Source organism: Gorilla gorilla, chromosome 7, assembly GCF_029281585.2.
Source record: "Gorilla gorilla gorilla isolate KB3781 chromosome 7, NHGRI_mGorGor1-v2.1_pri, whole genome shotgun sequence".
NCBI classification, from domain to species: domain Eukaryota; kingdom Metazoa; phylum Chordata; class Mammalia; order Primates; family Hominidae; genus Gorilla; species Gorilla gorilla.
Genome location: NC_073231.2, coordinates 21580573 through 21593855, shown reverse-complemented (window position 1 = coordinate 21593855; position 13283 = coordinate 21580573). Strand labels below are relative to the sequence as shown.

General features: G+C 39.4%; 1 protein-coding gene across 2 annotated transcripts in view; it reads left to right on the top strand.

The window, feature by feature from the left end:
- Positions 1–504: 504 nt before the first annotated feature.
- Positions 505–13283, top strand: part of MTMR7 (myotubularin related protein 7) — a 119470-nt gene continuing 106691 nt past the window's right edge. For both annotated transcript variants that reach the window (XM_031014053.3, XM_055349131.2), the window contains exon 1: positions 505–726. In XM_031014053.3, the coding sequence (XP_030869913.2) occupies positions 703–726 (24 nt within the window). In that variant the 5' untranslated portion in view covers positions 505–702. The remainder of the gene's footprint in view (positions 727–13283) is intronic.

Sequence of the window (13283 nt, the reverse complement as noted above, 5' to 3'; positions counted from 1 at the left end):
GTTCAGTTGGAGCTAAATAAAGAGGGCAAATGAGCACCCAACACTGTGCCAAGGGAAAAGTGTCGCCTCCAACAGTGAAGTCGCAGGTGGATGTGAGATGCCTGACTTAGGAGCGCGCTTACCAAGGCGCTAACACTGCTGCTATTATTTCCACCCGCACCCCCAGTGCTATGCCGGCCGCGCCTGGGATGAAACACACACATTGAGCCTACAAGACCGTCCTGGGTCTAGAGTGTCTGTGGCAGCCTTCCTTTCTGCCCCACCCTGAAATCCTACCTATCCTAGGACGCCCTAGAAGGAAGCCCAGGGACGGTGTGGAGCAGCCTGTACTCCCCATCTCTCTGCCAGGAGGCCACACCCAAAACAAGGCCCTCTTTGTGTCTTGGAGAACAGTGGCCGTATAGTGCTCCGCCGGCTGCCCCTGTTAAGAGAGACCGTGCAGCCCTCGCCTCGGCAACCCCAGGCAGAGGAGCGTCGCGGCGGCGACGCAGGTGGGCGCAGGCGCGGAGGTGGGCTCTCTAGGGCCGCGCGGGAGCCCCGGGTCCGCACGCCGCGCGCGGAACACCTGGGGGCGGAGCCAAGACCGCGTCCCGCCCACTCCCGGGCGCGAAGCCCCCTCCCCGCGCCCCTCCCATCGCGCCGCAGACGCGCGCAGGTGCGTGAGGCCGCGCCCGCCCGGGACCCTGCAGACGTGGGCCAGCCATGGAGCACATCCGCACGCCCAAGGTTGGTGGCACCAGCGCGGGCGGAGGAGAGACGGGAGGAGATGGGGGAGGAGGAGGAGGGATGCTGAGCGCGCGGGAGGCCGACTTTTTTGCGGGGCGCCGGCGGAGCCTGGACCGCGGGCGAGGGAGGAGCAGGCACTGCCTGAGCATCCCGGGGTGCCTGCGAGCCCGGTCGTTCTCTTGCTGCCTCCCAGGCCTAGCCTTAGCTGCTGCTGGGTCTGACCTCTTGTTTTTTGGGGGAGCGCAGTGGACACAAAGGTGAACGGGAGGGAACCTCAGTTGTCTGCTAGTAACTGGGTGTTGATCAACCCTTCTTTCTCCTGGCTCAAGGCTTTCTCTTTTAGCTGTTGGCCGCTCAGAGTAGTTGAAAGGGAAATAAGCCTTTCGGTGACAGGTGCAAGGAAAACGAGCTGAATGCAGATGGGCTCCTGCGCTTGGAAGCTTGTTAAATCTAGGGTGTCAGGCCCACCCGGCTCGGCCTTCCCAGTCCCCATCCTCATCCTCAGCGTAGCAGCTGCAAGGGGCCTTACACAGAACGGATAATCAATATTCATTGTAGTTTGAATGATGGTGTGTTCTTGCCTTTTCCAGTCCGTTTTGTTCGTTAGAGAAAAGGATGCAGCTTACGGATTCGTCATGCACTGTTGTGTTTTAACAACACCAGCTTTTGCTAATCAACAAAAGCAAATGGTCCCGGATCACTCCAGTAAATTAACATTGGAAACGTTGATCGCTGTACCAAATCTTCCTACTCAGTTGTACTGATAATCTAATTTAGAATGAAAATGATGATCGACGTTACTGCCTGATAAAAACCCTAAACGAGTGAAAGAATATGTTTAAAAACCCTATTGGCTGTCTGTTGTTACTACCACCACAGCTCCCTTGCGTTTTTGCAGGATGAACTTCCATTCAAAATGTAGGCCCCTGACAGGTCAAAGCTAGGTCAGGTCAGAGCTAGGCCATAGCTCAGGTGGTTCCAGGGATCCCACACATTTAAGAGGGGTGGGGGCAATTGCTTTATGGCCAGCAAGAATTGATTCCTAAATTTTGGAATAGTTCCTGAGTACCTTTTTGTAAAAGCAGATTAAAATGATCTCATGTCATTGGAAGAAGAAATCTTTTAGTTTGCTGGAGAATGTCAGTTCCGACAGTAAATTTAAATTGTATTGATTTTGCACTAGGGAATTAAGTTGTCGCTTCACAATCAGGAAATTGTAAACTTAGAAGACAATGCTACAAACTACAGAATAGGTGGCTCAAAGCTTTCAGAGTTTAAGTGGTACTAAATAATTTATTCCAGAAGGATGAATTTAACTCATGGACTCTGCCCTTGCCAAGGGCATTCTTCCTCCTTCCATGATGAAGGGGGCCGTTTGTAAAAGTGATAGCTGTTGTGGATATTGATAGCAAGAATGATAAGGTGACATGGCAGTGGATGCCACTTTGTTGGAGAATATGAATTTGGGGGAGTCAAGGCCTTTTCTGTTCAATATACAAAGCCACCTGGTACAAAGTCACATGTGAACCTGAGTTGCAAGCAGTGTTCTCACTTACTCTTAAAACTGGTGTTTATGGATACCCTCTAAGCAGTGCAGTACTTGAAGTCAGAAATCCTTATTTATCTGGAAATGGAAAGAAATTGGGGGAAAATGGAAAATTGTCTGAAGTGTTACTGAATTGGGTGAGTCATTAACATTTGGGATAATGCTGGTGAAAAAAATAAGAAATTATAGAGTTTGGATGGATCGCATTCATTTATTCATTTATTTTATTCTACAAGCATTTAGAACCTTTCATGTGCCAGGCTCTGTGTTAAGTGCTGGAAGCATCCAGGAACTCACAATCTCTAAGGGGAGGCAGTTGTAAATATGTCAGTGTATGATAGAGACATGTGCAAGGTGCAGTGGGTAGAGAGGGAGACTGAATAGGGGATCAACTCTGCCCTCAAGGTCAAGGGAAGCCTTCTTAGAAGAGCCGTCTTAACATGGAAGGACTTAAGGAGGACTAGGAGCATTTTCAACAGTGGTCATGTAGTTGTATAAATATATATTGTAATAAATAATTACAACCCTAAAGAAGCTGAAAACAATAACAACGGTCAAAGATAAATGATTCCTTGAGGTTAAATAACATCCTCCTTTTGTTTTACATTTTTAAGGGCAAAATTAATTTTCACAGTCTAAATGAAAAAGAGAACAATATTACTTACAGAGCTTGCAGAGTTAAATATATAATTGTTACTGGTCATATTCATCTTTATTGTTTGCTTCCATTATACTTGGTGAAACTATAGGTAAATTTCCTACGATTTCATGGTTTCATGTCTTGGGTTTGCAAGGAGTGTATACAAAGTTTGTTTATCTGGCCCACTGTGGGTTTAAAGCAATATTTACTGTGTGGGTAGTAGAGTTTTAAGAGGAAAAGAATTGTATGCATGTATAATGTACAGTTGCTTTTGTATTACAATGGAAGTCATTCACTCGCTGTAGACTGTGTAATATCCATGACAGCCTCTGTGTTCTGCTTTAGTCTCTGGAGTGCAGTTTAAAGAGACAGATGCACGTGCATAATCTGGAATGCTTTGCACATATTTCTTTCTAGGGGTGCATGTATGTTTAACTGAAGCCTTTAACAGAGCATATGCTAAGCGGAGTGCTTCCCTTCCAGAATGGTTCCTCTAGAGGGGAAAAAAAAGTTCCAAGGACAGGCTGGTTTGCAGTTGGGTTAAAGGGGGGACACCAAGTATTACCTGTACTCATCCCAGTGAACTTCTAGGTTTCTACTTCACTGTCTGGGTTTCTTTGCCACTCTGAAAACTTGCTGGAAGTTTAGGCATAATTTGTGTTCAAGTGCTGCTTAATTAAATGAAAAGAATTCAGGGCTCATGGAAGTAGCTTGAAGTGTTTGTAGGATTTAGTTTGGTACTAGATTGAGGCAAATGTGTCCAGGATCCTGGTAAGTGATTTCTACTTTATATGCTTTCGTCTTTCTGGAAGGCATTTTTCCCATATGTGTAAATTTGACTTATGAAATAGAATACGTGATAACCTCCAAAACAGACCTTGCAAATGTCTTCTCTTCCTTTCTACACCTACCCCCTAGTCTGACCCTGACTGGTCTCCTGATTTATTTTTTTTTGCTCTTTTCTAATCCCTTTCTCACAGAGGGGCCTGGATGATGCTTTTATGTCTCAAATTGATCATGCTACTTCCCTGCTAAATTTCCTACGTGGCTTCCCTTTGTACTCAGGATATAAAGTGAGAATCCTCAGAACGGCTCGTAAGGCGCTTTGTAGACTGAGCCCTTCCTACTTCTCCAGCCTCGTTTTGTGACGATCATCTTCTTATCCACAACCCTCTGATCACAACTTGTCTTCACAGAGTTCTCCAATGGGACCAGTTCTTTTCTGCCTCGGGACTTTTGCACTGCTGTTCCATCTGGGGGGACGTTAGTTCTCAATCTTCACCTGGCTAAATACCTCATCTTTCTAGTTTCAAATTGTGATTTCTCAGGCTATTGTCCAACTCCCCCATCTAAATCAGATCTGCCTGTTGTATTTTATCATAACACTTGTGTTTTCCCCTTAGGTTCCTCATTACAATTGTTAAATTTATTTGAGTTATGTTCATTTAATGTCAAGCTCCCCTGCTTGATGGAAGTCCTGTAATGGTAGGGATTATATTTTGTTCACCCTTTGTATCTATAGCACCTAACACAGTGCTTGGGACCAGCTGAGCATGCAGTAAATAAATTCACAATTGAATTAGTGAAGAATGCATAATTAATTCATTACTTTTTGTTTGTTTGTTTGTTTTTGAGGCAGAGTCTTGCTCTGTGGCCCAGGCTGGAGTGCAGTGGTGTGATCTTGGCTCACTGAAACTTCACTCCATCTCCTGGGTTCAGGTCATTCTCCTGCCTCAGCCTCCCGAGTAGCTGGGGCTACAGGCACGTGCTGCTGCACCTAGGTAATTTTTAGATTTTTAGTAGAGACAAGGGTTTCACTATGTTGGCCAGACTGGTCTTGAACTCCTGACCTCGGGTGATCCACTTGCCTTGGCCTCCCAAAGTGCTGGGATTGCAGGTGTGAGCCACTGTGCCCAGCCTCATTACTTTATTTTTAAGAATTTGCTTTAGTAATCCAGGCCTCTTATGCATTGTACAGTTGTATACAATACTACTTGACAGTGTTGTGGATCCTATAGTATTAGTGTGAAATATTTCTGGATGTCAGTGTATCTGACATAATATATGAGATATATATGAAACATATTTTGCAATTATATATATTTAATGAGATAAAATTCAAATAATGTAAAGTTCACCATTTTTATTAAAATGCACAATTCAGTGGTTTTAGTATATTTACATATTGTGCAGCCATCACCACCGTCTGGTTTTAGAACACTTTTATCACCCCCAAAAGAAATCCATTAGTAGTTAGCCCATTAGTAGTTAAACTTGATGATGCCCATCAAGTTACCCATTAGTAGTTAGACTTGATGATAATATCTTATACTTACCTACGTTGAATATTATCTCATTGAATTTAGACTTTTGCTTATCTCCTACTCTTTTTTGGATGCTGATACACATCTGCTGTTCCTGTCAGTTTGGTACCATCCACTGTTTAATCAGCTTGCTTTCTATTACCTCATTCATTATCTTATCCAAGAGCAGAAGTGACTCCTTAAGCCACTTTCCCCCATCTCTCAGGATCTTGATCCTAATAGCAGATTCAGTAGTTCTCTCAGTTTGATGTCATCTAGCAGTTGATAAGTTTGTCCTTCATCACGTCGCCAAAGAGCTCATCAAAGAAAGAAAGGAAGTCTTCTGAAATAATGACGGCGAATCCATGATGTTCTTGCTGATTGATGGTTTCCACTTTTTAGGTTCACACAAAGGTCCATTAAATAACTCATTTTAGAAACCTGCCAGAATTAGTGTTGAACTCAACAACTTATAATTATACAATTCTGTTTTCACCATGGGCAAATAGTGATCTCATTTTCAAGTTCTGTCTGTGATAGATGGACATCAGCAGATCCATGAGGTTTGCCTTCTCTTGATCATTCACTGTCAGTATACTGTCAGCTCCAAGGGTTATCTCTTCTTTTATCTTCCTTCAGCAAATAATAATTTTCTGGTTATAAAAGTAATATGGACTACATGTAGAAATTAGCCACTTTTAATATTTAGGTACATTTTCTTCTGGTGTTTTTTTTCTTTGCGTGCACTAAACATTGTTTGCTTAGAAATTTAGGATCACCCAGTTCAATTTTGTAGTTTGCTTCTTTAAACATACCATATTTCAGTGTTCAAAACATACTTTTAGAAGATTATGTGGGGCTTTTTTTTTAATCCTATGGAAATTTCATTATATTTACCATTTCCCCATTTTAGGGCTATTATAATAATGTCCTGATGAACATCTCATTATTATCTGCATGTGATTTCTTCCCTAGAATAGAACCCTAGATGGAATTACTATGTCAAAGAAGATGAATAGTTTTATTGTTGGTGTATATTACCAAATGACTTTCCAAAAACGTTATGTCATTTAACACTTTCATTAATAGAATATAGACTATGTTTCTTACTATACCATTGCTTTATTATTTAAGGTTATTTTTTGCTAATTTAAAGGGGAGAATAGCACTTCATTCTTTTAGTGTATTTTTTTTACTAGCGAGGTTGAAGTTTTTCCAAAAATATGTTTACTGACCATTTTGTTACTTTTTGAATTATCTATTTATATTTTCCCCATTTTAATAATGGGTGATTTAGTGTGTGTGTATAGTGTGTGTATTTCAATAGCTTTATTGAAGTATAATTTACGTAGCATAAAATTTACCTTTCTAAAGTATGCAATTTTGTGATTTTTTTGTATATTCACAGAGTTGTACCACCATCATCATTATCTAATTTCAGAACATTTTCATTACTCCAAAGAGAAACACTATACCCATTAGCAATCAGTCTCCATTTCTCCCTCACCCCACCCAAGGTAACTACTAAATATACATTCTATCTCTATATATGTTTTTCTGGACATTTTAAATTTAATCATACAATATGTGGCCTTTTGGGACCTCTTCTTTTCACTTAATGTTTTTAAGGTTTGTCTAAGTTGTAGCATGTATCAGTACTTCATTTCATTTTATCTGTTCTTTGCCTAATCCTGCATTTTATTTATACATTTATCAGTTGAGGGAGATTTTTTGGCAATTATGAATAATGCTGCTATGAACTTCGGTGATAAGTTTTTGTGTGGACATATGTTTGTATTTCTCTTGGATAGAATTTCATTTCTCTGAGAACAGAATTGGTGAATCGTATAGCAACTTTGTGGTTATCATTTTAAGGCACTGCCAAATTGTTTTCCAAAGTGGCTGCACTATTTCAGAACCCCGACAATAATGTGTAAGGGTTCCAGTTTTTCCATATCATCACTGACACTTGTCATGGTTTTTTATTTTAGCCATTCAGGTGGGTGTGAAGTGGTATCTCATCCTGGTTTTGATTTGTGTTTTTCTAATGACTAATGATATTGAGCATGTTTTCATGTGCTTATCAACCATTTTCCTGTCTTTTTTGGAGAAATGCTTATTCAATTCCTTGGTTTCTTTCTTGAGTTATTTTTTTTAAATTATTGGGTTGCAAAATTATGTAATCTGGATACAAATCCTTAGTCAGTTATATGAGTTGTAAAAGTTTCCTCCCATTCTGTAGGTTTTCTTCTCACTGTTTTGTTGTCTCTTGAAGCACAAAAAGTTTTTAATTTTGATGAAGTCCAACTTATTTTTTCTTTTGTCACTTGTGCTTTTTGTGTCATATCTATGTATATTTTCTAGAAAGCCTTTTTCTGACTATAAAAGTCATACATTACAGAAAATTTAGTTCAAAGGAGCAGAAAGAAAATAGTAATTCTGCATAATTTCAAAATCCAGAAAAAATGCTGTGTATATATTAACGTTTTTCTTTACATATATAAAACAGTGTAATTTAAAAGAAAATCATGTCCATTTTCTCTGTGGGGTGTGTGTGTGTGTGTATAGTTTTGGGGAATGAGAACCTGTTTTTTAATATGTCAAAATATTTTTCTCATTTTATTAAACCTTCTGGAAAGTGATTTTTTTTTATAACCACATAGTCCACATTATGATGATGACCATACATTATTTAGTGTCTGGAGGCAATTCTCCATGGCCTTTTGCAGTTTTGCACTTTTATTCTATACTATCTTTTCAAGGATGATTTTATAGTGAACAGCCTTGAAAGAGAGGAATAGCTTCTTCCTTAGTAGCAGAGGGCAGATTTATTTGCTGTCCAGGGTAATAAAGATAATGTCATCCTCACAAACGATTACTTGCATCCTGTTTATGTGATGGGCATTTCTTAAACTCTGAGTCTCTAAGGTTCTTCATCTAGGACTCAGAGCCCTGCTCTATGCAGCATCCATATGGACTGCTCCATATTGCCCCTTAGACTTGGGAGGGGGAGCGTGGAGAGTCAATATGAAGATAAAGCTTCTCCCTCCTGGTGTACAGAGAATATGAATGTCCTTTGTCTCTGACTCAGAAGTCTTGTGTCTTCTGCCAGCATATGAAACACTGGGAGGCTACTCGTTAGGTTGTAAGCAGGTTCAAATTTCAAGCACTTCCTAGTTCTTGACAGTTAATCCCCTAGTATTTGATATTTAATTTATCTCTATATTGTCACTATAATAAATAACTGATAGGCTGGGCGCAGTGGCTCATGCCTGTAATCCCAACACTTTGGGAGGCCAAGGCGGACGGATCGTTTGAGGTCAGAAGTTCAGAGCCAGCCTGGCCAACATGGTGAAACCCTGTCTCTACTAATTTACAAACCTGTCTCTACTAATATAAAATACAAAAATTAGCCAGTCATAGCGGCCAGTGCTTGTAATCCTAGCTAGTCTGGAGGCTGAGGCAGGAGAATCACTTAAACCTAGGAGGCAGAGGTTGCAGTGAGCTGAGATCACGCCACTACACCCCAGCCTGGGCCACAGAGCAAGACTCCGTCTCAAAAAACAAAACAAAACCAACCACCAACAAAAAAACCTGATAAACATCAATGTATTTAAATTGTTGTGTAAGTCTCTATTACCTCAGATTAAGTTTCTCAGGTATCTTTTCTGGTTCCATTTCTATATATATTTTAAAGATTTTTGATGCTGTTTGTATGTTTTCCTCTAGGATTGTGTCTGCTAGTATGGCAGAGGAATACCCTTTAAAAAATTCTTGAGAATTGTAGATGAAGGATGGTTTCTCATCAATTTATGTTTGTTTACTGTTGAGATTGAATTTATTTTTTGCAATTGTTTATAACAAGAGCAATACAATAATAGTACTGATAGTACTGATAAGATCCATAATATCTATAAGATTCATAGTACCTGGATCTTATTAAGAAAATAATTTGTATATCTAATAGGTACCTCAATTTCACTATGTCCCAAACTGAACTAATTCCCTCTCGCTTCACACCCAATTTTCTCCTCTTGTACTCTTTCCAATCTCGGCGATCCACCGTTCCAGTGCTGGAGCCAATAACTTTGGAGTTATCCTTCAATCCTCTTTTTATCTCCTCCCATATCTATTCCAATAGTAAATCCTCAGCTTATCCAGGTTATCCCACCTCCGTTCCTACCACCCTTTTCTGAAATACTATCAACTCTTGCCTGGTCCCCTTTCCATTTTTGCCACTCCCCCACCAGTTTATTTTTGCCAGAGATACTGTTAAATATAATTTGGAGCTTGGACTTCTTTTGTGGGTCTCCTCACACCAAAAGCATCTAAACTGGAAAGGAAACAGTCAAATTATCCTTGTTTGCAGATGATATGATCTTATATTTGGAAAAACCTAAAGACTCCACCAAAAAACGACTGGAACTGACAAAGAATTCTGTCAAGTTGCAAGATACGAAATCAAAATACAAAAAGCAGTAGCGTTCATGTATGCCAACAGTGAACAATGTGAAAAAGAAATCAAGAGACCAATCCTATTTATAATAGCTACAAGTAATATAAAATACCTAGGAAACCATTTAACCTAATAAGTAAAAGATCTATAAAAGGCAAACTATAAAATGCTGATGAAAGAAATTGAAGAGGACACACAAAAACTGAAAAGATATTCCATGTTCATGGATTGGAAGAATAAATATTGTTAAAATGTCCATACAACCCAAAGAAATCTACAAATTTACAATCCTTATCAAAATGCCAATGCCATTCTTGACAGAAATAGAAAAAATCGTAAAAGTTACATAGAGTAACAAAAGACCCAGAATAGCCACATGTATTCTGTGCAAAAAGAACAAAACTGGAGGAATCACATACCTGACTTCAAATTATACTACAGAGCTACCGTAACCAAAACAGTATGGTATTGGCATAAAAACAGAGACATAGACCGCTGGAACAGAATAAGAAACCCAGAAACAAATCCACACACCTACAGTGGACTTGTTTTCGAAAATAGTGCCAACGACATATATTGGGAAAAAGACAGTCTCTTCAATAAATGGTGCTTAGAAAACTGGATATCCATATGCAGAAGAATGAAACTAGACCCATATATCTTGCCCTACCAAGTTAAAAAGCTTCTTCACAGCAAAGGAAACAACCAACAAAGCAAAGAGACAACCCACAGAATGGGAGAAAATATTTGTAAACTATCCATCTGACAAGGGAGTAATAACCAGAATATATAAGGGGCTCAAACAACTCTATAGGAAAAAATCTAATAATCTGATTTAAAAATAGACAAAATTTCTGAATAGACATTTCTCAAAGGAAGACATACAAATGGCAAGCAGGTATATGAAAAGGTGCTCAACATCAGGAACCATCAGAGAAGTGCAAATCAAAAGTACAATGAGATACTGTATCACCCCAGTTAAAATGGCTTTTATCCAGAAGACAGGCAATAACAAATGCTGGCAAGGATAAGAAGAAAAGGGAACTCTCATGCACTGTTGGTGGGAATGTAAATTAGTACAATCACTATGGAGAACTGTTTGGAGGTTCCTCAAAAAACTAAAAACAGAGCTAGAATACAATCCAGCAAGCCCACTACTGGTTATATATGAGTATGTCCAAGAGATATCTGTGCTCCCATGCTTATGGCAGCATTATTGACAGTAGTCGAGATTTGGAAGCAAACTAAGTGGCCATCAACAGACGAATGTGTAAAGAAAACGTAGTACATGTATACAATGGAGTACTATTCAGGCATAAAAAAGGAGGAGATCCTGTCATTTGCAGCAACATGGATGGGACTGAAGGTCATTGTGCTAAGTGAAAGAAGCCAGCTACAGAAAGACAAACTTCGCATATTCTCGCTTATTTGTGGGAGCTAAAAATTAAAACAATTGAACACATGGAGACAGAGGGTAGAAGGATGGTTATCAGAGGCTGGGGAAGGTAGTGGGGTCTGGGGCAGGTGAGGGCGGATAGTGGCAATTGTTAACGGCTACAGGAAGTAGTTAGAAAGAATGAGTAAGACCTAGTATTTGATAGCACAACAGGGTGAATAATAATTTAATAAATAATAATAAGTTAGCATTTTAAAGTAACTAAAAGAGTATAACTGGATTGTTTGTAACACAAAGAATAAACGTTTGAGGAGCTAGATACCCCATTTACCATGATGTGATTATTACACAACGCATGCCTGTATCAAAGTATCTCACGTACTCCATAAATATATAGACCTACTATGTGCTCAGAAAAGTTAAAAAATTTTTTAAAAATAATTTTCCAGAATTATATTGATTGACTGAATTTATTATGTCTTGTTTATATCAGACTACTTTCAAAAGAATTTGAGACCTTTGTAAAGTATACATGATTTAAAAAATAACCCTATAAAATATGTTTTGTATTGTCATTCCATAGTTCCTTAAGATAAGGAACTTATCCATAAGATCCATAATATCCATAAGATTCATAGTACCTGGATCTTATTAAAATAATTTGTATATCTAATAGATACCTCAATTTCACTATGTCCCAAACTGAGCTGATTCCCTCTCGTCTCACACCCAATTTTCTCCTCTTGTACTCTTTCCAGTCTCGGCATTTCACCCTTCCAGTGCTGGAGCCAATAACTTTGGAGTTACCCTTTACTCCTCTTTTTCTCTCCTTCCATATCTATTCCAATAGTAAATCCTCAGCACTCTACTTTTAAAATATATCCAGGTTATCCCACCTCCATTCCTACCACCCTGTTCTGAAATACTATCAACTCTTTCCTGGTCCCCTTTTCATTTTTGCGGCTCCCCCACCAGTTTATTTTTGCCAGAGATACTGTTAAATATAATTTGGAGCTTGGACTTCTTTCGTGGGTCTCCTCACACCCAGAGGGAAATTCTGTACCTTATCTGCCCCTTCTCCCTCTCAAATCTCATTTCCCACAACTACCCCACTCCCTGTTCTTGGACCTCACTGCGTGACCACTACTCCCTGGATACCCAAGCACACTCCTTTTTCAACACCTTTGCATGAGATGTTTCCTGTGCCTGGAACTTGCTTTCCTTAGATATGCAGATGGTTTGCTCCCACACTTTTTTAGATCTTTGCTCAAATGTTATTTTATCAAGAAAGCCAATTTATCATCACATATAAAATGACAATCCTAACTCACCTCAACCAACATACTTTACCTCTTTATATTTTTCTCCATAGCATTTTTTCTGTAACATACATACACACCTACACACATACACATACCACACACATGCATACAGTCCGTATCCCCCGAATTGGAAAGGTACCTGGCAGCTAGCTGCATTTATATACAACACTGAATGAATGAATATGGATTATTAAGTTCTATAACAGACCGTTGTGTTCTGTACACCCAAGCCTCCATGCAAGACAACCAGACTTCAACTTTTGCTAGACCTGTTAAAAGTGACGATTTCATGAAATGTGGGCGATTTTTGAGGAATGTTTAATCACAACTTCTGTGATTACTTGGCTTAGACAATCTATTCTTATTTGGAAAACTTAAAAAAGAAATACTGCCACATCTACACTTTTAAGTGGATTGCTTCATTCCAACAAACTTATCTTATCAGCCTTGTCTTTCGAGTAAGAGCGTATTTGATTACAGTGACTACCTCCTCAACAGCTGTTAAATATTGTGCAATAAAAGTCTGACAATTAAATAAGAATCCATCTTTAAACAGGTCTAAATCAAAACAGTACTGAGGTTTGTTCTTTTGATAAAATCAAATTGCAACGACAAGAAAAACCAAGGGTAACGCTTGATAATGTAGAGGCAGCCCATTACTCTAGAGGCAAGGAAGCACACAGGACTCCAGAGGGCCTGGAAATAGCATTGTAAGGCCACTGGGATCCTAAACTGCATTTTCTTTCCTGTTCTCAATATCAAAATGCAAAATGGTAGAGTTGTTAAGAACACACACTCTGGGGCCACAATGGCTGGTTTTGAATCCTCACTCTGCCTCTTACAGCTCACTAACTTATTTAACTTTAGTTTCCTCATCTGTGAAATGGGGATAAC